Below are 27,487 nucleotides of genomic sequence, written 5' to 3' on the forward strand. Positions count from 1 at the left end.
CATGCCTGATTTCTGAGTGATGCAACCTGCAGTTTCAATATGCATTTATGTGCTTTTCTGTCTGACATATGTAAGTAAAATGTGCCCATTAAACATTGGGAGCTAATATTTAAAAACACTTGAGACCTTAAAATGCTTTTAACAAGTATATATTCTTAGTGGATAAATTCTTCCTTTAGTTAATTGATCTCAACACAGCAAAGTAGAATATTAAGAGAGCAAACCATGTGTCTCTCCTACTGTGTCAATTTACTAAAATGAAATATGAAAAGGATTTCAGTTCCATTTAAACTTCACGTTTTGAGATGCTTCGCTGCTTGCAATTTACATGATAATAAATATTTGTGTCCATGTTGGACACATTTCATTTATTTCCAATATAATAATAAGTTAGGATGCAATAAGGCAGGCTGGCAGGTAAGGTACAATGTTGCTGGGAGAAAAAAGGTTGTGCTCAATGTCTATTCAGCCATGTCGCTACCAGCAAGCTCACTGTGTTGGCCAGGAACACTGAAGAGCTGTTTACACTTGGATATATAATACACATATTTAAAGCCATACAGTAGAAAGAACTTGCTACATTCAAGCTCACATCTATAAGTACTCCTTGTGCTTCTTCCCATTTACTTTAAACACTAGCTTATCTACTAGATTTTATGTATTAAAATGCATAATTATTGAACTTTGCTACCACTTACAGCCTTAAAGAGCTCTGAGGAGGCAATGCTTTATAATAGTTTAACCACTTATACCCTTGTAGATCATCATTGTAAGAAGCCTATTCTGTAGCATGTTTTCTACTTAATAAACTGTCTGGGATAAGAAAAGTAAGAGAGTCTGCTAGTAATGAATAATAAATAACAGGAACATTAAAGACCCCAAATAAAGGGATGGTTAAGACTGGAGAGAAAGGAAATGGTGTGAGGGTCCAGTTGATCTTTCATTCGGTAGCAAATAATAGGGAAGCGGTCATATTTTCACAGCGCATGCTGAGATGTACAAGCTAGTTTTGGCTATACAAACTCTTCAAGCACAGTGGGCAAATGCAGATACCCTCGAATTGGATAACCAATTCCATTAAAATGTTTTTCTTCCAGTCCCGAGCTGGCAAATCCACATGGTGCTCTATTGCACCGTGTGCATTTACCAGCTTTCATCTCAGTAACTCAGAGACCTACGTGACTCTCTATTGTATAGCTGTGTGCCCACCATCTAACAGTGGCTGCGACTGTTGTGAGAACCAAGACAGTGTCACGGCAGTAATACAAATTTAAGAAGACCTCACCTTCAATAATACTATCTGGTTGACTTTCTGCTCCCTGGTGTGCAAGTCCCATTGGCTGTACAGGATAGATGTGTCTCCACCGTACTGAGAGCTCAGACTTCCAATCAGGCAGCAAGATGCACTATCATCAGCCATTACTTCTGCCTTCTCTCCTTCTTCCTTAGATAATACAAGGAAGATAATACTTAGCCTCAGGACTTTTCTTCTGAACATAAATATCACAAAGATGGTAACTGTTAATTTTGTACATGATCCAGTGGCAAATGTATGGAAAAAAATCTAGAGGTTATATTCTGGTGACATGGTCTAGTGTGAGGTGTCTCTGCCCATGGCAGGAGGGTTGGAACTAGGTGATCTTAAGGTCCTTTCCAACATTAACTATTCTATCATTCTGTGATTCTGCAATTAAGCTCAGAGATCAAAATAATACAAGTTGAAAGGTTAATATCTAGAATATTTGGTCCACTTGTATGTTCGCCATTAAAAGGAAGACATAGGCATACTGGAGCAAATTCAGTGATACGCCACAAATGCAATTAAGGCTTTGAAGCATCTAACGTGTGAGGACAGGTCGAGAGAGCTGGAATTGTTTAATCTCAAGAAGGAGATTAAGTCTTGAGGGAATCTTAATAATGCATATAAAAAACTAATGGTGGGGAGTAAGGACAACAGAGCCAGACTCTTCTCGGTGATACTCAGTGACAGACTGAGAGAAAATTGGTATACATAGAAATACAGGACATCCAACTTAAACATAATAAAACATTTCTTCCTGTGAGGGTTGTTGAAAGCGAGGCATAGGCTGGGATTTACTTTGCTGAGGAGATCAACACGGGTATCACCAGCAGAGACAGAGAAGATACTGTCCCACTCTGCTCAGCTCTTGTCAAGCCACTCCTGGAATGCTGCATTCAGTTTTGGTCCCTGCTATACAAAAATGATGTGGACAGGCTGGAGAGGGTCCAGAGAAAGGCCACAAAGATGATCAAAGGACTGGGAAGCCTCCTGAATGAGGAAAGGCTGAGAGACCTGGGTTTGTTCAGACTAAAGAAAAAAAAGCTCAGGGGAGACCTCATCAGCATGGTCTAGTATTTAAAGGGTATCTACAAAGAAGACAGAGACTCCCTTTTTTACAGGAGGCATACGGAAAAGATGAGGGAAAATGGGCACAAGGCTCTCCTGGGGAGATTCTGGTTGGATGCTAGAGGAAAATTTTTCACAATGAGAACAATCAGCCTTTGGAATAATCTCCTCGGGAAGTGGTGAATTTCCCAATATTGAATACTTTTAAGATTCAGCTGGAGAGGGTGCTGGGCCATCTTGTCTAGACTGTGTGTTTGCCAAGAAAAATTTGACCAGATGATCCTTGAGGTGCTTTCCAACCTGGGATTCTATGATTAATCTTATTTTATCTTTTTAATTTTATTTTTTTTATAATCTCTACAGCAAGAAAATGGATTGTAGAAATGTAACTATGTGAAAAAGGGGAAAGATGCCAACTCAGAACATCCTGAATATGCCTTTATGCAATACTTCAAAGCAATTGTACCTTAACATCAGCTGTTTCAACCTTCTTTAACCTGAGAACTTTCTCCAATGTTTCCAGCTCTTCTTTACTACGTTTCTTCAATGGATAATTCTTCACTTCATGAGGCGTATGGAAGCTCTGTTCAAATTAAAAACAAACAAACCAAAAACCAACTAAACAAAGAAAACCCCCAAACAAAAATCCTAAGGTAAAAAGTCCTCCAGATAGCATCTATCAATTCATTTTTCAATACCGGAATACTGAACAGTTATAAAGACTTCTTAAAATCTTTATCCACAGAATTCAACTAGAAGGAGTTTGGGTTTTTTAAGTGACTTGTTCTTTCACCACTCTTGAGATAAACCAGTATCATCAGTTTGACCAATCTCCCTCTGTTTAAAATAGGCAAAATCAGGGTTAAATTTTGCCTTTATGTTTTGTGTAGCAGAAGTCATACTGACTGCACACAGATAAAGAACATTACTTCTCCTTTTAGCAACACTGCATAAAGATATTGTCTGGCACAAAGGAATTCAAAAGTTGCTTATTTGCTTATCAGCACTCTTATCCACCTTAGAAGGTAAAATCAGCCAGGCTCAGACAAAATGAACTGAATAAAAGATTTGCATGAGCCCTGAGAAGAAGTAAGTTTTTTCCCATGCCAATAAATCAGAAATCTGTTATACTTCTATTTATTTTTGTCTTACAGAATCAAGAAACTACTGCAGAAAATGAATTAGAAAGCAGAGGTTACCTTAACTGCACGTCCTTTTATATACATAGCATCCCAGCACTCACGTTTGATGACATCCTGCACATAGCAGTTGGCTAAATTCTCCATCTCAATCTCCTTCCTAGTCTTTCAAGATACAGAAAATAGCATGATGTGGTGCAAAATAACAAGATATGGGCAATTTCTATTGAGTTATTGAATGAATCCTAACAGATGAAATGAATTACCAGGATTTTGTTATCTTAGACTATTGCAACTATGTTCTCCAAAAACTATATTCCATACTACTAAAAGGCATCATTTTATATGTGCAGAAAAGCATTCTAGAGCTTAAGCGATGTGCCCAAGGACAGTGTCAGTTTCTGGCATAGATCCTATTCCAACTGGCAACGCATCAGCAGCTTCACCTGCTACAAATACTTTTAACTTTTCCTCCTCAGCAGCAAACAGCAACTTTGAGATCTTCCTCTGCTCTTCAATCATTCCTTCTCCTTTTCACTTCTAGTTTTAAGCTGTTCTCCCCCCATTCTAACATACCATAATCACTTTTTGTTCAGCCTCTGCTTGAGCTTTTTCCTGTTCTTCTATATCCAGGTTGAACTCCTGTGGCTCTAGTTTCTCAGTGTCTGGCACCTGTTCATTTTCAAGCATCATTTTCTGAATCTGTTTTTTTTAAAAACAGGTATAAGGAATAAAAAGTAATTTGAACGTGAATAGAGGCCATAAAGGAAGGATACTTGTAAAGGAAACTGGAAAGCTGAGCCATTACCCTTGTGAGAAACTCACAGTTTCACACAGCTTTTCTACTTCCATTTCCAGCTCTTTCTTCTGGTTACCAAACCTCCGAGTCTCTTCTTTCATAACCTGACATACATCAAATATATTGTTGAAAGACAAAAATAGACAAGAGAAAAAAAAATATGTAAATAATCTAAAGGAACATTATCTGTACAGAAAACAAAACTCCAAAGGATTAATAACTGAAACAGACATAATCCTAATTCAATAGGATGATTCTTTGAAGTGCTCAAGAGAAAGAAGATTATACAACCAGGTCACGTTGTAAATTGGTTGTACAGCAACATAGCATAAAGGAAAGAAAATTTAAGAAAGAAGTAATTACAAGTGTGATGATTACATAAGCATTGAACTGCAGAAAGCCTACTGCCAGAATTTGTTAAATGTTTTGTATTCCTCAGATTTTTCATTGTAACTAAGCATTTCCTGTGGCATATTTAAAGAAACAAGTAAACTAAAACATCTGGTACTCATTCTGGAAGCAGTGAAAGTTTCTTGCCCCTACAGCCTTGACAATTTATCTCTTGGGGAAAATTTTGCAAATAGTCTGCACTTCTGGAATTTGCTTTCGAAAATAAATTTACAGCTTTAAGTAAGATTATAGCTATTGATTGAAAGAAAGGGATGTATCCTTCTGACCTCAGATGGACTCCATCCTCTAACAGTCACGTGCAAGTCTCTTAGGACATTAATGAGCATCTTAAAACAACCTAGAACGATATTGCTGCCTTCAACCTTTGCTTCTCATCACCTATCCCTACCTGATACTAATAATCATGTGGTACTTGTGTGTATGCACAGTCACATGGATTTGTCAAAAAATCCCAGCAGAGATGCCAAAGCATGAGCTTCCAGGAACAGGAATACATGTCCGGAGGAGTGATGAAGGAGATGCCACTTTCAGTAGCAGTATGTCTTAGACTAACCTGAGCCACTTAGGAAACTGCATCATAATTTGGAAAGTCAATCTTGGAATCACTCAGAAAGCAATGATATTTTGCTTTGTCCTACCACTGAACCTCAGAAGCCGCACAAAAATACACAGCTCTGGCTCATATCAGAAAGAACTCCTAGCATTCCTAAATTCACATTTCTGGGGAAAAAAGAAATCTATACTAGCAGTAACATAGCAGTTTCCAGGCTCACAAAGTGCTAAATCCCCTCTCTGTAAATCTTTGATGCATTTTACTTATAAAAAAATTGGTTACATAACATACCTCAGCCTTAACCTGAAATAAACCTCAGGGGTTCTGTAATTAATGTCATATTGTTGAGTATTGATTTATCAGTGCAGTAGAATTTGTTATTCTGGCCCTTGGGAAGAAGAGAACACTGCTTGGTTTCTGGTAATAATATTCCATGCAATTTTTTGACATTTAGAAGAAGAAAGTTTTAACAAGTTTCTAAAGGAACCGATTTCTCTGACTTTTTTTTTGTTCAGAGCTCCTATTGTGCTACCTACTTTCACTGATGCATTTATAACCTTGAGCTAGAATTTCTAAAAGTCTAGATTGCAATGCCTTAAAGAGAGGTCCAAATGTCAGAAAAGCTTTAGAAACTAGATTTCTTTACAGCATATAATTTGACACTGCAAATCACTAGTGACTCTTGAAAATTCTGGTTTTGATTAATTCTTGTTTTATGAAAGTACCTTCTTTATTTTCTGACCTATCCATGTCATGTCAATGGTTCCAGATGAATACAAAGTGGTGATGTTTCCATCTTCTTCTGTTACCTCTACATTGGAAGATTTAAGTGGTGCCTCCTGAAATTAAGGATATAAACATCCATTTCAGATACTTAGAATGAAAGAGACAGAGATGAAATAAAAAATGGACTCACATTAAAAGCACCACCACCAGATTCCAGAGCATTACAACATTTTTGTTCCCTAAACAGTCCCCCGATTTGATCCTGCAAAGCCTTGGTATAATGTGAAGCCTTTTGAGACCTCACTTGGAGTATTGTGTGCAGTTCTGGTATCCTCTACATAAAAAGCACATGGAACTGTTGGAACAAGTCCAGAGAAGGGCCACGAGGGTGATCAGGGGACTGGAGCACCTCCCTCTTGAAGATAGGCTGAGAAAATTGAGGCTGTTCAGCCTGGAGAAGCCTGTGTGGAGACCTCATAGCAGCCTTCCAGCCTATAAGGATGCTGGGGATGGACTCTTCATTAGGGACTGTAGCGATAGGACAAGGGGTAACGGGTTCAAACTTAAACAGGGGAAGTTTAGATTGGATATAAGGAAGAAATTCTTTACTGTGAGGGTGGTGAGGCACTGGAATGGGTTGCCCAGGGAAGTTGTGAATGCTCCATCCCTGGTGGTGTTCAAGGCCAGGTTGGACAGAGCCTTGGGTGCCATGGTTTAGTGTGAGGTGTCCCTGCCCATGGCAGGGGGGTTGGAACTAGATGATCTTAAGGTTCTTTCCAACCCTAACTATTCTATGATTCTATGATTCGACGACTGAAACAGGCTGACTGTACCAATCTCTGTAATCACTGCTTTGCCTGATTCCAGCAGAAAAATATGACTAGTAACACACAATGTATAGTAGTAACATCACACTGGGAATGACACATAATTTCATATGAGGACAAACTGACTTTCACTGAGTTTTCTGTGGCTGAAGAAACTAAGTGAAATTGATGATCTGAATGTCATCCTCACATAACTATTCCATTTCCTTGATAATAGTATTCTACAAATTAATAATTAAGCATATTCAGCCTGTCCTCATGGGTATTCTTTTACTTTTACGAAAGGATCAGAGTTTCTTTGGAGGACAGTTTTATCATGTGTAATTTAAGGATAATGATCAAACTTTTTCCCCCCTTAACAATAAAGAAAATACCTTAACTTTCTCTTCTGGAAGTGATACTAATTTGGATTCTGGGTCAAACTGCCATTCTGCCATAGATTTTAAAAAAGCATTTTCATTTGAAGTAGACTTGCTCAGTATAGCCAGAAGAGATTTCCAGTAAGAAGAAGCTTCCTTAACTTCAGTTTTCTTTAACTTCCTAGTGAACAGAAAGGGAACTGATGTATTGTATATGTATTATGGATAACAAACAAAGTATTAAATATTTTTAGTTGTTATCTTTATAACACAATTATTATTAAGTTGTTTAAAAATGTCTAGTCAATATTTTTCCATATGATTCAGTATTGTTAGAGTAAATTAAGTTTCCACAGAATTATAAATTCTAAAAGATGGATTACCCATCTTAGAAATATTGCTCTGGCAGAGGCACCTACCTGAACAATTGTTATATATTTCTGTAACATATATATTACAGAAAAGCTGTAGTTTCAAGTGTCTCTTACTCCTGATGTCTGCTGAGTTCTCTATAGCCAAAGTTGAATTCCCATTAAAGCTGTGATGTCTCCTAATAACTGAGTTAAAATAGTATCTCATGAGATTACACCCCTTACATTCCCAGAGAACCCCTTCCAGATGGTTTATTTGAGAATGGTAAGAAACTCACTATGGGTAACACTAAGACACTTGTTTATCTTGTATTGCAACCATACCCAAAGTACTAGACTTCTCATGAGCTAGGTACACAGCCTCTAAAGATGAGTGATTTTATATCTAGCCAATTCTTCTCCTTACTTTCAGACTAATAAATGGGAAGTCTAGATTCACTAATAGATATAAAAATTAGTCTGTCAGGATGTAAAGAATTTACAGCAATATTGGTCTGCCACTTTATACATACTTCCACTTCAGACACACCAGGGCACCATCACTTTTGCCATTAACGAGGATGAATTTGCCATCCAGCGAAAATACCACGGATCTGATTCCCCCTCCTTGATGTGAGTGACAATGCTTTTGAGCAAGTATATCCTGGAAAAGTCATAGAAGCAGTGTCAGCAAACACGTTTTTCTAATAGGATATGTCCGTAAATTACACTTCTTGGCTTTTAGATAAAAGTCAATCCAAAGTACATAAAAGACTAGGATTTATGAGTTTTAAAAGTCTGACTACAGATGGCACAAGTTCATAGTATATTTATGTTGCGGAATATAAATAAGAGTAATAAAATTATCTGCCCTAAGATATATTGGAGAAGAAATCAGTTTGTATGATCGTATACATATTCATTATAAAAACAATTTTACTGTATAATTCTATGTCAATTCATGTTCGACATAAATTTTTCTGGAACACCTTATATTCAAGTGAAGAGAAGCTTCACTTGAAGTAGCTTTCACACCTCTTTCCCATGTAAACCAAACAAAGCCTGTGCCTAGATGTCTACCTACCATAGTAAAGGTATCATAGATGAGCAAAACACCGTCCTTTGCTGCTGAAGCCAGCCACCGGCTGTTGGGTGATAAACAGAGGAAACCTGATCCCAACTGATTGCCAGGAGTCCTCTTTTCTGATAAAAACACTGATGAATCTTCTGACATATTCTGTCAAAAAAGCCAAACTGTTAGCAGCAGTTTAGATGATGGCAATATCTATGCCATTTTGAGAAGACTAGTGAGAGCTTGCGGGTGCAGTTTCAAATGTTGTTGGATTTCTGAGCTCAGGAAGCTGAACCATTGCTATGCTGCTGATTCTCATCTCTTCAAAAGGGTCTGTATGCAGTATGTTTGGGCCTAATGTTTCTTGGCTCAGGAAGTAAGAGACATCTCAAAGAGGAATGCTCACCCTTGGAATTCATCTTCTTGCTTGACCTAACTCTTAAACTGAGGGAGACCTATGAGCTTCAGAGAGCTGAAGTTCATCAACAGTCAATGACAGTGGCTTCCTGAAGCCCCCACTACTTCATTGCGAGGCAGGGCTGGCCTGGCTTTGCAGTTGCATCTTAGAGTCATGGACTCACATTGGCTCAGTTCCTTCAATAGCTGGATATTCAGGTTACTCAGCAGCCTACACAAAAGCACAGCTCCAATACAGAAGCTACATGTGAAGTGTCTGCAAGCCATGTGAGTTTTAAGAACAACTATTTAGCTTTTTCTGTAATAGAAAAAGGAGATTGCTTTTGCCAGGTTTCTGAGCAGGTGGTAGGATACTGAAAGTTGATGTTTGTGGATGGAGTAGGTTTTTTTAGTGCAGAGGGGATTTAAGATAATATCCTACTATATTCACTTCACCCACAGCTTTTGTTCACTGGTATTTAACCATGACCCAAAATAAAGCAGCGTCAGAGAATTACCTCTTCAGAGAGACGGTATTTACAGATGAAAGGTGCACAGGTGCAGTAGCCATACACAGTGTTATCCTTCAACCTGACTGCTGAACTCAGAGAGTAATCCAGATCATATCGCTTCATTTTAATGGCACTACCATTAAACATTCCATGTGCATTAACATACTTATCATTATCTAAAAGATTAATGGAGAAAAAAACAGGAAGAGGCATCACTACCACTAATGCAGGTGCTTCATCTCTAAAGTAATAATAAAAAACAATCTCAGCAAGGAGTGAGCACGATGTGAGTTTTCAAAGAGGAGATTGCTATCTTGCTTTAACACTAACTCTGTGGGTTGGCTGGTATGGCACACAGCAGTGAAGCAGAAGGATAAGTCTACTACTAGCTCTAAAGAAGTATTAGAAACAGTTTAATCACAGTGATGTGACAATTTGTATGCACTGATTTACCCTTCTACTTGGGTATTATTTAAGCAGTGCTAATTAGTTTGCGTGGAGGTTCATGTCACCATCGCCTTCATCTAGAACTTATTTAGGCATCTTTGCCTAAATAGCCTGGGTAGTATTGGTTAAAACACTTCACATCTTCAAAAGGTCATTTTATTCTTTTTGTTTCCTTAATTTGAGCTTTAAAGAGACACCTGAAATCAAGACTGATGCAATAACTGTAGATCTTTAGCAACTTTGAAAATCAAGCCCCATTTTATGTTTAAAAATAGGCATAAAAAGAAGCCCAACATTAGCGATTAAAAAAAAAAAATACTAACTTCATTGAAAACTACTTTTTAAAAAGTTTGTAAATTGTAAGGCCTCTTAAAAACTAAATATAAATAACTAGAAAGCCTGACATTAGGCTTTCTAACAATTTTACAGAAGTTTTTTCTGCAAAAGGCTTTGTTAGCAATTCAATTGCTTATAATAAGAGTAAAGTGACATAAAAAGAGCATTTTAATAATGAACACAGAATGCCTTTTGCTTTAACATGATAGGTAGAAGACATCACTGAAACTTCAAGCTATACTGATTTAGAAATTCTGAGATGGAAAAGACATAAAACTGGAAGTATATGGTGCCACTGCCAACCAAGTCTGTCCTGCACTGGCTGCATGGTGAGGACACAAAGAGCAATATTAGCCTGCACTGTGCCTTAGTTAAGTTAATGCATTTAAGCCTTTTCATGACAACTGAATTAGTTTCCCAGCTGATTTCAGGAAGTGTCCCAAATTGATGTATTCCTAGAATATCAGACACAATTAAAAGCTCTGTGATCACTCATGACACTCAGGTCCATTTTTTCTCGCTTTAGTACTTCTAAAATGCTATATTACACCTATGTCCTGAATGGCACAAACACATTACTGAGTTGTTTCACAGCTGAGTATGGAATTTACAAAACAAATCATGAACAGTATTGGAGCATTTAACGTGGGTTACCTTATTTAGTGAAAGACTAACAAGTTCCCTTCATTTTACTGCCAGATTATGAATAGCTATTCTGTGATATCCCATTATGTACATTTGTACATTGCATGCTGAAGATATACAGGGCCAGATTTCCAGAAAGTGAATGGAAGTGCACCATTTTTAAGTCTCCTTAATTCTCCCCTTTTCCCCATAGTGCCATTATTTTTATTGAATGTGTCTCTTCCAGGTTCCTTATCCAGACGCAAGTTAATATTTGTTATATACAGTGGACTTTCCCCTTGGTGCTTTTATATAGAAAAGCTACAGCAAACACAGGTAATCATGATTTTTTAAAATATATCAACCTTTACCTTTTTTTGATGATATATTATATACCTTTAATAATTATCTGAAGAGGCTGTTGAGGCTAATTCCACTTAACACTTGATATGCTAGTCTGCATAGGGGTGATGCCAAATTCAAGGCCTCCTTGTGGCCAAGTTTGGGCATTGCCCACATAGTAGCACTAATAATAATAACAACTACAACAACCAGTAGTAGTAGTAGTAGTAGTCAACTTGTGGATTTGTGATTCTGAAAGTGAATTACTCCTCTCCTTCCTTAGCCTTCCGTCAAAATATCACAGTCTTTCTGCTGAACTGAGTCAGCTGACTCTAAGTTTACAGATAGCATGAAAAATGGTGCCCCCAGAGGATATACAGATGAGATGAAGAAAGAGATTAAGATTGTTAATATTTTGTATTAAGGGATAGCAATATGTTCTTGTCTTAGAAAAATATCACATAGTGTGTATTTCAACTCTTACCTGTTGTGAGTGCTGAAGATAGACAAAAAGTTTCCAGTCTTGCCCGCTGGACCACTGCTACATTAAGAAGTACCACCACTTCAACTAAGTCACTCTTGAAGTCAGAAAGTACAGAAAGATCCAGCACTTCACCTGCCAACTCTGAAGCAGGTAGGGAACACCAATACAATTTGTTACTGAAGCATGGTAGTATTGTTTTCACTAAGATACCACATGAAACAAAATGAGATCTCTCTTTAGAATACATCTCTGGTCAACCACACAGTTTTGAACTTGCATTAAAATGTCAGACAAGCCACAGCCTGTTTTCACAAAGTGCTGCATGCACAAAACTTCAGCTTGAGGCATCGAGTGCTGAGAATGCTAAGCACCAGTGTGTTATTATTACATTAAACATTCAAAGCTGAGTTTACATGCAGCTTGAATTGTAGCAATTTGGAGGCTGTCTGCTGGTAACTGCCAGATAAAGCATAGAAAAGCCTCCTCTAAGAAGCCAGCCAGACAATGAGAACATGATCAGGCAAATTCTGAAAATTTTCTAAGGAGATGTAATACTATATTTCTCAAACCAATGAAAATGATAAAATAATGTATTTTGTACTGAAAATTATGATGAAGATCTATATGCACAGATACGATCTGTAAGTATACAGATTTTCCAGGGCAAAATATGGTTGGGAAATAGGTTGGAAGAATATGTTTAGTCTTCAAAAAAAGTAAGGAAAGTGGATTAGTCTGACCAGCAAATATGCTTAAAATGCAGCAAATAAATAGTGAAAGCACAAAGTAATTAATGTTGTTACATATATTACCTACATATCCAAGAACTTTGAATAACTTTGAAGGCCGGGCATCTAGAATAAAGATGTGTCCTTGTGTAGCTCTAGCGATGAGGAACTGGCCACTCTGATCATAACTAGGTAAAATATAAATCCAAGGAAACCCCAGTTCAATACAATCAATAAAAAGGGTCAAATAATTCCGCTCCCATATCTCTGCTGACTTCACTGAGGGCATAAATGCAACTGGATTTTCAGCTTTTAGGATACTGGTTTACAAAGCCCAGTGCAATTTCTAATTGAGTAGGTGGTCAATCTGAAGCTAATAATACTCCATAGCATCTGTGTTAACAACTCTATTAAATCTTTCTTTGAAATTCACTTCTTTAAAAATAAAACTCCTATAGGGATTTTTAAATTATTTTGAATAGCCATGTCTTTGGTTGCATTGATTTGACTTCGAATAAGCTGCTTTCTGTACGCATTTTTAGTGGTTTACCTTAGGTAACTGTGAAAAGAGATTACGTCTAAGTCTCCAAATAACACACAGATTTATATTAAAGTTTAACAGTTCAAAATCCATTCTATTCTATGAAAAGTAGAAGTAAAATAATCTCAGACTCTTCAACAGCTGGAAAACCAAAAACCAGCCAAACAAAAAGGTCTTTTAGATCACTCGATCTAATTATAAGAAGACTGGTAAATTCTGGAACTGTAAGCAAATGAGTAACTAGCAATGGTAATAAAAATCCATTATATAAGAATGGATGACCAAAAGGCCTAAACTTAACTTCATAAAACCTCAAAATTGTATTCAGTGAGAAATAACCCTGTAAATTCAGATACATGGACTTGTGTGTAATTACTGCATCTGGGGGGATCTGTCAGAAAGTATCTTACACATCAGTATCCTTGATGCACAGTTAAAGCTTCTTAAAATACAGGTTTTATTCTATTTTTCTCATATCAAATCTTGCTACTACTCCTCTTGCAAGCAATTAAAGTAATTGAAGCTGTTAAAATATTTTTATTTATTTTTAGAATAAAAACTTCTTTTTTTTGTTTAACAGCATTACTCAAGCAACAAATTGACAATATTCCTGCCCTTGTAACAAGATACTTACTGCAAAGACAGCACTGGAAATTCGGAAACAAAAATTCTGTGAATGACCCGTGGAGCTTCAGCTTCCGTAACATCAAGGAAATAGATTTGACCTCTTTTGGTCCCTACAGCAACGCTGTTGGAGGAGGGACAGCAAGCCATAGCAGTTGCCTAGTTGAGAAGTAAAGGATACTTAACAGTTCCATATCTCTCTATATATTATCCTACATGTCAGTACCCATTTTCTTTTACTATTTAAAAAAAATTGGAGAAGAAACCTGAAATGGTTTATCTAAAACACAAAGAAAGTTTTAGAGACATCACAGGGATTTTACCTATGCTCTGTGTCTACATATCAACAGGGAATTCTGTGCTCTCCAGAAAATAAAATTAAATCAACTATCCAGATTTTAAGTGAAAGAAGTTCCACCTAAATAAAACAGTGAATGCATTGTTACATGTACAGCTGTAACAGAAAGTGATCTTCTTTCTTACTATGTCAGATTTCAGGGTTTGAATGCACCTTAATCAGGGCAAAGCATTAACAGTTTGAAATACTTATATCAACTCAATTCTTAAAATCTGCTTTTCAGATCAGTCATGGAATTTAGTTTTTATACACCTGAAACTTTTCTTGTGGTTATGACACTCATTAAACTTAAAAAGTAATGAAGTAATACCATAAAAATTGTGACTATTATTTACAAATATGTGCTTAAAGACAGATCATGAGGACATTAGGTTGAAATGTTTCCTCTGCTTTATGGCTGGGTTAAATACACAATTAGTTCAAGGAAACATTCTGAAAGACAATCTTTTTTAAATCTGTTTCATGGGCTGTTTAAAGACACTACTGAGCTTTCCTTATCACTGCTTGATAGAAATCTGTGGGATATTATGCTATGAACAGAAAAATATTAGAGAAAACTTTAAGTATCAGTCACTATATAAGCTCCTGGTTACATGTACCTGAACATCAAGGTTTAGCTTGCTGAGGCCAGTTCCATCTTTCAGCAACCAAACTTGTACTTCACCTGAAATTGTTACAGACTGTTGAAGAGAGAAAAACACAGTCAAAGGAGGGTGGAATAAACAAATAACCTGGAAGTGACTGGTGATCTCCTATAGAATATAAATTCAGCTAATGTCTGAGCATAGCAGATCAAAGGCCACTAGTTTTGCTTGCAATTATCTTGCTTTCCCATTAAGTCCAGCTGCTGCAAGGGGCACCTGCCTAAGGAAAACATATAACAATTTTTGTTAATTGCTGCAGGTCACAGGAATGGTCTTTAAGCAGAATGAGACAATCTAGGACAAAACATGTAAGCTTGATCAATATTAGCACTTCCACCATTCAGCCAGCAATAGAAAAACCTGTTTATAGTTTTCTTTGCATAAGAAAGCACTTAAGAACAGGTCTTGTTTTCCCACATGAAAAAAGATATATATCATAGTGGAGCTTGAGTTCTTGTATACAGGCATTTTTCTAATTCCACAGTAAAGTATAGCTAGAGATCAATCAACCCTCACATTGCTTATTGAGAGTAGAGGTAAAACCTACCATTCTCATAGAATCATAGAATCATGGAATAGTTAGGGTTGGAAAGGACCTTAAGATTCCCATGTTAACAACAGATTCATCAAACCTAATTGATTAAGACCCCAGGTTCCTAGGCTGGCTACTTGAAGAATTGATGGCCTGGAGATGAACTGATGACTAAAATATGTCTGGCAGTAGTCAAAGACACAGGAGGAAAGCAAGGAATTTCTCATAATGGACAGATGAGTAAGACCTTTTTTGTCCCTGGACCCAGAACAGAGGCATCTCTCAGGCTGGTCCAATTTGTGTTGAAGGCTGAAAAGATAAGTAGGAATTTCTTGTTCCAGCATCTATTTCCTGAATTGAATCCACCTTTTGCTCAGCTATGCTCCTGAACATAGTGAGTCACACAAATCAGCAGCAGAACCAATATGATATTTTAGCAATCTACCCTGAATTATCTACCCTGCATTCTAGGGCAAGTTCTGACCCCTTTATAGACCATACCTGAATTATTGCCATTTACTTCTGTAACAAATATCAGAACAGTCCCAATCTCTGCAACGCTTTAGATTCTGGGCCTTAGCAACATACTGGTTACTTGAAAAAAGACACTATTATATATAAAACAGAATACTGTTTCTTACCACACAGTACTTGTTCCCTGGAAGAAAATCGGCTGCCAGAAAACAACTTCTGCATGTGTCCAGAATTTTGACAGCTTCTCCACTATGTGCAGGTTTGTAAGTATAGAGTGTCCCCTGAAAAAAAGAGAAATAATTCACCACTGGCCTATGAAAGTTTTCATTAAGAACTTCTGAAGATTTCAACAAAAAAATAACCATCTTTCTAGCTTTACTCTTTAAAGTTTTATATTTGACTCTAAACTGAGGTAAAAAAGTGCCCAGCAGAATTCTCATTAAATCAATGGATTATATTAATTGACACTAGCTGAAGATCAGGTTAGTACATTTTAGAGTGATCCAGCCAGTCACATTTTCAAGGAGTTCTGCTTCTCAAAATTGCTTTAATAAAATAATTTAAACCCACTCTATTTCATGTCACTCCAGGAATCAATAAATATTCTAAGCCAATATAAAATACATATCATAAATCTTAAGATTTAAGAGACATTTTTACCTAAATATCTCAAAGCCTGTTAGAAAAAATTCATACCTAACATTAGCAAAGATTTTAGATCATCTTATTTTACAAAAGGAGAACAAAATCAGTGTGACTGAAGTTATCATTGCACTGCTGTCATGAATACAGAACCTCCTGACATGCACAAGAAACATTTTAAGAGCTTTAAAAACACCAATTTCAATGATTAAAGGTCTGCAAGAAAGGTAGAATTTCAGGATTTGGGACCCTTGTGTAAATTCCTGTACACCAAGATGGTCAAAGAAGGATCTTGGACTGGGTTGCCAGACAAATTCAGGTACATGAACAGAACAACTCTACACCATAACCACAGTAGCTCTGATGTACATGAGCTACTCTTTTCTTACTGGGCAGGCACACATCAAGCCTAGAGCTCAAGCTCAGTTGGTCCAACGTGACCTGAACACTCTGCAGACCCTAAAGTTACTCCACTGTACACGCACAAGTGTTTTTGTTGGGAAATCTCAGCATTCGATACTATATAATTCACCACCTGTAGGAGACAACTGTTCTGTGCTTCATTAAAAGCCTTTCCAATCTTTCATTAAAAAACACAAGCTGTTTTCTCCTCTGATATAATCTGTGACTTGTGTGATTAGATTACAGACATTTCAGGCTAATGATATCAGCATACACATATAGCATCACAGAAACATCCCACTATGTCATGCCATTATCTCAAATGCTATACCTGGTCAGTGACAAGCAGAAGTACGGTGTAATCAGGGGAGAATATGAGGCTGGATATGGGTTGTAAGATATCAGCATAGATTGTCATCTCGTACTGCAGACCTTTGATTTGATAAAAGAACAAAATGCCCTCCTGTGCAGAAAAATACAAATCCACATGAGGTTTAGGTCATTTCTATGGCAAACTGAACTTCAAGCAGTTCTGCAAAATCTCTAAACTAACAGTGTTTAACTGTATCCCATCACTCATTTGCCTTTAGTGTATTTAAATCCAGTGTGTATTTACCCTGGGTAATAAATCTACTGAAAAACAAAGGTATTCTTTAATACAAGTCTTAGTAACAGTCCATGCCTTATAAAAACAGACTCTTTCATCAGTTAATTCTTCAGATTTCATATTGATTTTTTTGAGACAGTATGAGACTTTGTCCCACTCTTAAGCAGTAATGTACAATGGTATTGTCAGTTTGGGTTAAATATTGAGTTAAGATTTGAACAAAACAATTTGGCAGTTCCCTCAGCCATTTTCTCTCTTGCTTTTTGCCCATCCTCCTTTTCTGTTCCTCCAGAATACTCACTATCTTTTGTTAAAAGAAAAATTGTCCTCTTTTATTGCTTCTTTGACTACAAAAATAGAATCCCTTCCTACCCTGCTCCCTTCCAATTTCTTGTCTCAAGTCTTAACAAAGAAAATACATACAACATCAGAGAGGACTCTTATAGTTCTGCAGCCCTCCACTTTTTTTCTAACTCCTGTCTTTGTGGTGAACTCTGCAAATATACTCCATTTGAAAGCTGATTTCCACACAGTAAGCTAAAAGCATAAAAGATGCCTTACACTTCCAGCTGTGTATAATCCTTCATTACAAAATGCCATGCCAAATAAAACTGGTTTTTGCAGATCCGTTGGTTTATCACCTGAGAGCACAGAAACAACATAAAACATCAAATTTGATTTATTGCAACAATGTGTTTCAACTTCAAAACTGAGATGATTTACTATTTGTGAGTAAAAAGGCTTTGTGGGCTAAATATTCTTTGGACTTTTGCTGTGATAATGAAGCAGAAGGTTGGTATACATAATTTAAAGTGACAGTACTACTGTGGTGAACTAGAAATTTGAGAAATCACTTGACTTTTGTAAAGGCTGCTAAATAGCCACATTAAAGTCGGTCAATAGCAGAATCATTTATGTTGGAAAGGACCCTAGAAGTCCTCTGACCCAATCTCATGATCAGCACAGAGTCAACTTCAAACTCAGAGCCAACTTCAAAGTTAGATCATGTTGTCCAGAGTCACATGCAGCTGAGGTTCAAATATATCCAAGAGTGGAATTTCCATAGCTTCTCGTGGCAACTTGTCCCAGTGTCTGACTACTTTAACTGTGAAAGTGTTTTTATTCCTAGTATCTCTCCAGAATTTCCATTGACCTTTGCCTGTCTGGTTCCATTTTCTCTCTAACCTTTCATTAAGTAGGTAAAGCAATAGTAAAATCCCGATTTTTGTTTCTTCAGGATGAACAAACATGGTTCTCTCAGCCTACCTTTGTGTTGGGTACTGAGACTCTGCAATAATCTTTGTGGCCCTGTGCTGAAGTTTTTCCATTATGTGAGTACCTTTTTTCTACTGTGGAGCCCAAAACAGTGTTTGAAACAACTCCCTGAATACTAACTCAACTAAGTTTCAAGCGATTGCAGTTCTAAAAAAAAGTTACTAAAACTAAGCAGTAGGGAACCTATTCTAGCATCCTTATTCCAATGTAAATTAGAATGAAGAGAAATTATTTCACTGCCACTGTTTTTCCTGAGGCTATTCATTTGGCTGTCTATTAGCACAAAAGCTATTAATCATTTGTCATGTAAACATATAAAAAATTGCCATCAATGTGTCTTACAGAGGCCAGTGTGAACAGAGTCTTTCTAACCAGTGGCTTCCAGCTGTACTCTCATATTATTACTCCCAGAAATAGACATCAGTGATGCTATTAGCTTAATTTGAACATGGAAATACCTTTCTTTCTCTGTACTTCTTTATGAACATACGATACGATGTCCGATATTTTACGCAGGTGATCTGCACAAGAGAAAACAACTTATAACATCAACCTTGTTTAAATGTCAATATTGCAGTAGAAGTCAGCTGTATTCCAGTCTACCAAATGACAGCCCAGTTTCAGTACACTGAATCTTCCCCAAAATCCACCATTTCTGTCATTTATGCAACTGAGCAGGCACAATCTTTCTATGATTGAGCTTACAGCTGTAAAAGGGGATAGCAATACTTGGCATGGAGAGTGGTACAGATGCAGATTTATATATCTTCTAGCTAAGTGCTGGTATTCTTATTTCTAACCATGGGTTTGGGTTTTTTTATTTGATGTACTTACGAAGGAAACTTCCGTCAGCCTCATAAAAATGCCCAAGTGAAATGATGTGGCCGCTTACAGTTCTGTTTGCAACACCATAATAGGAATTTAGCGTGTGCTTAAAGCTGGGCATGCACTTAAGCATTCTGCTAAACAGATACAGGTTGCAGTATGCTTTCTGTTAAGCAGAAGGTTCACTATAATATGAATAGAGACAGTTATGTTTGTTAGACAGTTTTAGGACAGAACTCAAAGAAGAATATACAGGTCAATGAAAAGCCCAGATGGCAAATATTCTTGTTTCTTTCCACTGAAGTGCCAAAAACATTTCTGGTCACACCTCAGCTTTTTATTTGTTGATGATTTCCAGCTCTTGATTTGGTAAGCTTAAAACTCTGATAATTTCAAAAGCAGAGAAATAATGCTGGTTTGTTGGGGTATTTTTAAGAGCAGCCTTCCATTTCTGTGTTAACTATTACAGCACTTTGAGAATGTCAGGGAAACTTCCTGCAGTTTAAAAACCCCATGTATTACATGACAAAACAAGAAAACAAATTATCACCAGTCTGTCTATAATAGAATCATAGAGTCATTGGGTAGAAAAGGACCTTTAAGATCACTGAGTCCCACCATAAACCTAATACTGTCAAGTCTACCACTAAGCCATGTCCCTAAGTGCCACATCTACAGGTTTTTTAAATACAGGTGACTCCACCACTTCCCTGGGCAGCCTGTTCCAGTATTTGACAACCTCTTTAGTGAAGAGATTTTTCCTAATATCCAGTCTGATTCAGTGTTTATTAGTGAAACAGTTCTATGCTGGTCTAAACCAGGATATTACCCCATTGTAGTGTTAGGGAGGATCATATTCCAATACTCCTCTTAGACCTGACTGAGCCAGTGAACTTCATGTACACAGTTGGACCGACACCTTCCATCCCTGCAAAGGATGATAGGTACAGGCTGCCACTGCCAAAACATCTGTCAGCTGTGTCTCACTGTCCTCCATCTTGGGAGTGCTCTGAATGGGCACAGAAGGGTAGCATGTGGCATTCTATTAAGCAACATTACCTTAAATTCAGCACTGTTGTTTGAAGACTTTTAATGAGTCTTCAAGGATATGTTCTAACATCATCTAACACACCAAATGAGGACAATCCAATATTTCATGCAAAATAAAATAAAGTCTTGGTACCTACCTAATAGTAAAAAGACTGTATATAGCTGGTATATTAATAATTTAACATTAATCTCATAGGACTGGTTAATAAGATCTGGGCTCTAGAAATATGTTTTGATAAAAATGAAAGCCAAAAAAGAAACCCAAATAGAAGCTCAAAAGATATTTCAAATGCTTATCATACTAATAAGAGGAATATGGTTCTACAATATAGCTTTACAATTTCTGTAAAGTACGCAATAGGAGAACAGAAGAAAGCAAAAAATCCACTTTCCTCACTACTTGAATAAAACACACAATGCAGATATTTCTTACCAGGCAGAGGTTTTTGTTGAAGAACAGAAACACCACATGTCTTAGCATCAATTGCCAAAACATATCCTTCTTTGCAGCCCACATAAACTTCTGAGGTTGCAGACCAGCAGTGGGCAGTGGGATGCAGTAAAGGCTTAATATAATTTCTAGGCTGCAGCACAAAAAGAAACAAATTCAGCCAACAATTGGCAAGTATCTGTACAAGCAGTTACATATATGTTAAGGCAAAAAATTAAAAGATCATTAACTTAAAGAGTCTGACTACTTGTACAACATCAGCTGTACTTTATTCAGTCATTTGCTCACTGAGGCTTGTAACTTGAGAAACAAGAACATTTTCCAGAAAAGTCTATGTCTGGAGATAGTTTCTTCAAGGGAAAAAATATCCATTATGGATTCTTGACATGAAAAGTTTTATAAAAAGACAACTGTAATAAAATGGTTCTGGGGAAGAAGTGGAGTTAAGTGAGCCTGTCATGGTAAAGCATGGTAAAGAAATCCAGGTGCCAATTGTAAGGAATATTGAAACAAAACTAAATCAAATTCAAGAAAGAAAAGGATTGAAAGCAGTAGGAGATTTCAATTCCTTTCACTCTGCTGCCCCATTGTGGTTACACCTTGGTACGTACCCAGCCTCAGAACCCTGTTCCAGAGTGTGGAACCCTAACACATTTCAAAGAAGCAAACAACAGCACTGGCAATGGGCTTGCTTTTCTTACTTGCCTCTCACGCATCCCTTAGGAGTGGGCTACAGCCTCCAGGGATGATGTAATATAGGCTGAGGGCAGCTCCTTTCAATAATAGCCTAAATAAATGGTTCTCCACTTTGGATTCTCACATCAGTATGGAAAACACTGATCTCAACTGGCTCAGATTTTGTGATAAAGAACAAAAAACCTTCTGTCAATAGTATGGAGATAGGAAGAGCTTTGTCAGGCCATGATACCATTCCCACTGCATTCATCTGAATGCACCTCATGAACCATCACAGGAGAAGCAGGATGTCTCATTAATTGAAAAACCACTGATGATAGGAGAGAGGAAAATAACTCTAAGGTTATTCTCCCCAAACAATGTTGAGGCACAGATTTTAGGCCAGAATTAGACAACTGCTCATGGACATTTGTAATGGTACACAAATTATTAGTGCTAATAACTATTGATACATCTGCCACAGCAGCCTGTCAATGTACAGAGACAATGAAGAACAGTACTTACAGCAGCTCTATAATGGACAGCCTTGTCCATTACAGCAACTGTAATCTGAAAATATATGGATATCTAAGGAACACAGCAAGTTCAGTCATTTCAATCTCTCTCAAAGTTGCTGCATTAGACACTTTTCAACACAAGGGTCTTGATAAAACAGTATTTCAGAGGAGTATCTTCTCCATCAAGTATATTCTCATCAACTTGCATGGGAACTGCATTGCCAAAGCCATATGTTCCGTGCTGAGGTGCTGGAAGAGGGTGTTTAACCTGATAAGACATATACACATCCAGTGTGGGGGGTTACAAGACCCAGTGGTGGCTCAGTTTTTCTGCTAGATTAGAGATGGAACATATGTATACAGGCATGCATGGAGGGGAGAGTCAGTGCTGTAAGGCACAATAAACGCAAGTCCTGCAAAAAATTACTCAGCTATTATAGTCTGGAGCAAGGTGAAAACATGCAAGAAATTGGTTCAGTTTCTCCTAGTGCTAAACGTTAAGTGCAGCACCTCACAACTTACAGGAAACAACATAGCATCACAAGAACAAATGGAATAGCAGCAGCATGTATTTCTGAAAAAAAACCCAAACCAAACTAACCTAAATTCTTTCCTTCCTAAAGAACCTGTTGTTCATTACCTTGTCAATATTCTCAACCTAAATACACACACTTAGGGAATTTGGACAGTAAATAACTACTAAAATATTTATCATGTAATTTGACAGAAAAGGAAATCTTCAAAGACTAGTAGAACAATCTGCTCTTACTCTAGGAATATTTCTAAAGAGAACATGATCATCTTGAAGATGCTAAAAAGAAACCTAGGTTTCTCTGAAGGCAGTTAGGAAGGCAAAGACCTTATAGTGGTTTTCAGTGTAGAATCATAGAATGGTTTGGGTTGGAAACAACCTTAAGATCACTTAGTTCCAATTCTCCTGCCATGGGCAGGGATACCTCCCACTAGATGAGGTTGCTCAAGCTCTTGCCCAGCCTTTTAAACCAAGTATGGTTGAGAGCACAGACTTTCCATGTGGAAAAGTTCATGACATGACTCTGCAAGTTCAAGCAGAAGAACCTAGCACTTCTGAATGGAATAGAAAGACAGAAATAGAAATAGAAATAGAAATAGAAAGACATTCAAAGACAGAAAAATTCTATTAAGCCTCAGAGACCTAACATGGTAGTTGGGTTTTTTTTTCCCCAATACCTCTTGTAATTCACTTTACAGGCTAAAGAACAAAGTGGGTTTTGCAGTTCATCATCTGTACATAATGCAAGAGGCAGCAAGGCAGAAGAAAAAGGCAATGCCCCTGATGAGCATTTTCATTTGCCGTGTTCTGAGCGATCTGAAATAAAAGCAGCTCATGTTTAAACAGAATCAGTAGATGACGTTTGTTTGTAGTTACTGATTGTTCTGGAAACCAAGGGCATCAGCAGGTACACAGTGAAAAAGCTTTGTGAAATCTGAATGCATGAAGCTACGAAAAGATGATGAGGTCAGGAAAGCATCATTCCCTGTTTTCATTTTCTATTTTGCTTTATAACAAAAGTTTATGGCAGAAACCTGTGATATGCTAATCTGATAATACAGAACTCACATTTATCCAGTGAAAAGACATAGCATAATGCCAGTAACATCTTATACATGGTAGTTTGGGCATCTCTTACATATCACAAGTCACAACATAGAAATTGATGGTATTAATCTTAGAAGAGAATCCCAGATTTGTGACTTGAATGTTTTCACACTGGCAGATGCTTCTGGCTGATAATCAAGTGAAGGTAAATTTCAAAGTGAGAACAGTTATAAAGCCTCTCAAAAGAGGCATTTCAAGGGAAGCCAACAAGTAAATAATCAAATATAAAATGAGACAAACAAGCAAGCTCAACACTGACAGTGGTATTGGAGTGTATTTCAGAAGCAGAGGTTGCCGTTTGGAACAAAGTCTCCCATCTTTCCATTGCTTGTAACATTTCAGCCAAAATGAAAACAAATCCCAAAGGGAAGTAAGGATACCTGAAGGTTGCTATCAGTTTACCATGGGAATAGGTTTTCAGGGTTTTGGCAGGGCACATTAGCTTGGGCATGGTTACATGCTGACATGCTTATACTGCTTCTGGGATACAGATTAGTGCCTCCACTGTGCAGATATATGACTATGCTAGGACCTGTGCAGTAGCAGCATGATTTCTAAGTCTCCTGTCAAAATGGATGTAAAAAGTATTATTGAGACAACAGATCTGTTTACTGGGCTGTACCTGTTTAACAGACATTAAATTATTAACAGCTATTTGCATTAAAAAGTATAATGACTTGGAATAGTAAAAAGGAAAAAAAAAACCCAGTAATTACCATGAATGTTTCTGCTTCATCTCCTTCCAGTCCAGCAATGGCTGAAACTGGTAAAAGAGGGCCAAAGTATGGGTCTTCATCATAAGAAACTGGAAAAAACAAATCCGTATGATGACTCACCGACCCTTGTGCATCAGGGAGTTCCACGGGGCTGTGAAAAAGCAAGAGACACTGTCTGAGGAGAAGAAATAATATGAATAGTAAATGTTGATATAAAACTGAGAAGCAGGTTTTCAAATGTTTGAGACACCATCTCATTTAAGGGGATTTGCTTCTGTGAGAGTAATGATGAACTGTTGTAGACAATCATTCCACACAACACATACCATTTTACTGAAAAGTAATAGTAAGGCTACTACAAAAGAGGAATGTTCCTAATGCACAGAAACAGACTGCCATGTTCTAGCTCAGCCTTTTCTTGTTGCCTTGTATAAACAACCATTCTATGTTATTGTTTCCTTATTGACCAGGATTAGTAAAGTCACACTCTTAACTTGCACACACTGTGAAGATTTCTGCTTAATGTTTACTTGCAGAAAGTTTATGATGATGAAAAATTAGTAGCACTATTTGCCTGTTGTAATCAAGAAATTGGTGTATGAGTAGCTGTTACAATGCCTCTACTGAACAAAATGAAAAGTGAGGAAAAGGAAAGGAGAATACAAGCATTTTCACATGTGTACTCTATACTGACAAGACAAAAAACCCTTCAGTATTCTTTTCAGATCTCAAATTAAGGCCTTGTCTATACTTTCACTAGTATATGACAATAGTTGGCAATATATTCATAGGTAACATGTGAGTTCTATACCAACCTCAAAAACCATTTTTGCATAAATAAATTCTAGGTGGGCTCTGCTCAGCAAACAGCAGTGACAGAGCCACCAGTAAATTGGCCACACAAGGTGGACATCACACAGAAAACTGATACTGCTTTTGGTACAATTTGCGAATAATACAGCATATTGTTTAACTATGCCTACTAGGAAGAAACTTGATCCAAATGTGGTGATTTCATAGCTACAAAAGTAATATTCAACATAGCCACTTGCAGGAAAGTAGTCCAGGTACTACCTTGATTCAGTTATGCAGCTTTTGATGGAGGCTGCCAAGTCAGTTGATTAGTATTAGCTTCATGATGTGCATAATCTGGACATGTGAGTGCTAAGAAATTAAATCATAAATTCAATTAACTTGACTTAATAGATAGATCCACACTGGTGATGATTTAGCAATTACTGATTGCAACTGCTTGGTGAACTAAATTGGATTAAATTCTTTGAGAACAGATGTAGGTTGCTAGTTTTAGTTATTAAAATAAACAACTAGATTTTTCTCTTAACCTAAAGGGTCTTCCACTTACTTTTGCTTCAGATGATGTTCATCATTATTTCTTTCAATATGCCAGACAGTAACATTGCTCTCATCAACAAGACAGAGTTGTTGCCAATTCATAGGGTTAAAACTCATAGATGTCGCTGTTACCCCTGGCTGAGACTCACTGCAAAGGAGGATATTTTCTTGCCAGTTCCTTCATTAAGGAGAGTAAAAGAAAATCAAATCCATTAAATAAATCAAAAACATTCATGCTAAAGATCTGGATGTGGTTATGACTGATTTTTAAGATCAAGTTTGGAAAACAAATATTTTGACACTGACAAAAGATTTCTGCTGTCAAACAAGTTAGGTCCTCATGAGAGTGCAAAGGAGGTGGTTAGTTAGCAACACCAAAAATTATTACTGCTACGAAAAGATTGAATAACAAAATAATTTTGAAAACTGCCATTTTAGAAACCTTATCACAAAACTTCCTTTTGTGAAAAGAGCAACAGACTCATGAGACATGGATTTTTTTCCATCAGTTCCATCGGTGACTACTTGAATGACCCAAACAATCAACTCTTTAGCACTCCAGACCTCAGCCTTGCTTTTCCAATCCATGCGTTTCCATGATTATAATGCTTGCAAGCTTGCAGTTGGGAGGGATTATTATTAGGAAATAAACCACAGTCAGCCCCTGGTTGTCTATGGATTAATTACTTAGGTAATACAATAACTGTGCTGTGAATGCAGACACACAAGCTATAACTGCATTAACTAACATGAGCACAAACCAGAATTTGTGTAGGGCTGTTATGTATAGCTGACACAAGGCTAGGAATCTGCTTTCCACTGAATTTCCTTTTGTCCAGTGCAACCTATTTTATGTTCTCGTAATTGTATTTCTCCATTATCTAGATTAATTCTTGACTGCATTTGCATTTTTAGGTGCTGTCCAAGAACTGATTAACATCATTTGAAGCAAATGGTTAAAACTGCTTCTTAATTTATTTGATGATATATCTGACCGTTAATCTAAATAACATTTACAGCTTTAGTATTTATCTTTACTGCTGAGAGGAAACAAAACCTAAAATGCATACACTGCTGTAAATGGATTTAGTATAATCCTGGTTTTCTAGCCTGTAATAAATTCACTCACATAAACAGGTCAGGATGCAAGACAATGGTTAATACTGATGGCATATGCAAAAAATGAGAATTATTCACACATACACAGAAACTCTCATTAGAATTACATAAAGCTATAAGCTGCAATCCTGACTTTAAAAGACACCAGTATAGCTCTTTCTCTAAAGATCTGTCAGCATGTTCTCATCTCATACCTAACAGATAGTGCCAACACTCTTTTATAGTAGATAAAATACTAAGATCTGAAACTATACAGTACATGTATCTGAAAAAGAATCTGGCATTAAGCCTCCCCTTTGAACAGAACAGAATAAAGATCTAGGGATAAAATATCTCAGATGAAAGGCAGCTTTTAGTTATCCATAAGCTTTCTGCATTTTGAGACTGACATAACTTTCAAAACATCTTTTATACCTCTGATTCTAAACTGCTTTAAATGCAGGAACTCTGCAGTTATACTGCAATTACACATTGAGATTTCTCTCATCTGTACACATACATTTCTACAATGAATGAACAATATAACCCAACTGCAAAAATGGAGGTCCTAATCTTACACTAATTTCACA

The 27,487-nt window shown here is 37.0% G+C and overlaps 1 protein-coding gene across 3 annotated transcripts in view; it reads right to left on the reverse strand.

Moving 5' to 3' along the window:
• The window catches only part of CFAP43 (cilia and flagella associated protein 43), a 49,168-nt gene that overhangs the window by 15,950 nt on the left and 5,731 nt on the right, over positions 1-27,487 (reverse strand). For all 3 annotated transcript variants that reach the window (XR_009961428.1, XM_062601925.1, XM_062601926.1), the window contains exons 4-24: positions 25,810-25,977; positions 24,447-24,597; positions 20,881-21,031; positions 19,031-19,093; positions 17,859-17,938; positions 17,022-17,153; positions 15,814-15,927; positions 14,596-14,676; positions 13,649-13,797; positions 12,558-12,661; positions 11,746-11,886; positions 9,519-9,688; positions 8,617-8,769; positions 8,066-8,196; positions 7,198-7,363; positions 5,996-6,109; positions 4,333-4,410; positions 4,084-4,209; positions 3,568-3,672; positions 2,835-2,951; positions 1,286-1,444 (exon numbers count right to left, since the gene is read on the reverse strand). Coding sequence is in view for 2 of the 3 variants with exons in the window: in XM_062601925.1 (XP_062457909.1) it covers positions 1,286-1,444; positions 2,835-2,951; positions 3,568-3,672; positions 4,084-4,209; positions 4,333-4,410; positions 5,996-6,109; positions 7,198-7,363; positions 8,066-8,196; positions 8,617-8,769; positions 9,519-9,688; positions 11,746-11,886; positions 12,558-12,661; positions 13,649-13,797; positions 14,596-14,676; positions 15,814-15,927; positions 17,022-17,153; positions 17,859-17,938; positions 19,031-19,093; positions 20,881-21,031; positions 24,447-24,597; positions 25,810-25,977 (2,653 nt within the window). In the remaining variant the exon portion in view is untranslated. The remainder of the gene's footprint in view (positions 1-1,285; positions 1,445-2,834; positions 2,952-3,567; positions 3,673-4,083; positions 4,210-4,332; positions 4,411-5,995; positions 6,110-7,197; positions 7,364-8,065; positions 8,197-8,616; positions 8,770-9,518; positions 9,689-11,745; positions 11,887-12,557; positions 12,662-13,648; positions 13,798-14,595; positions 14,677-15,813; positions 15,928-17,021; positions 17,154-17,858; positions 17,939-19,030; positions 19,094-20,880; positions 21,032-24,446; positions 24,598-25,809; positions 25,978-27,487) is intronic.

Source organism: Pezoporus occidentalis, unplaced genomic scaffold (genome assembly GCF_034315485.1).
Source record: "Pezoporus occidentalis ecotype Australia unplaced genomic scaffold, CSIRO_AGI_Poc_V1 ctg73, whole genome shotgun sequence".
Taxonomy (NCBI): Eukaryota; Metazoa; Chordata; class Aves; order Psittaciformes; family Psittacidae; genus Pezoporus; species Pezoporus occidentalis.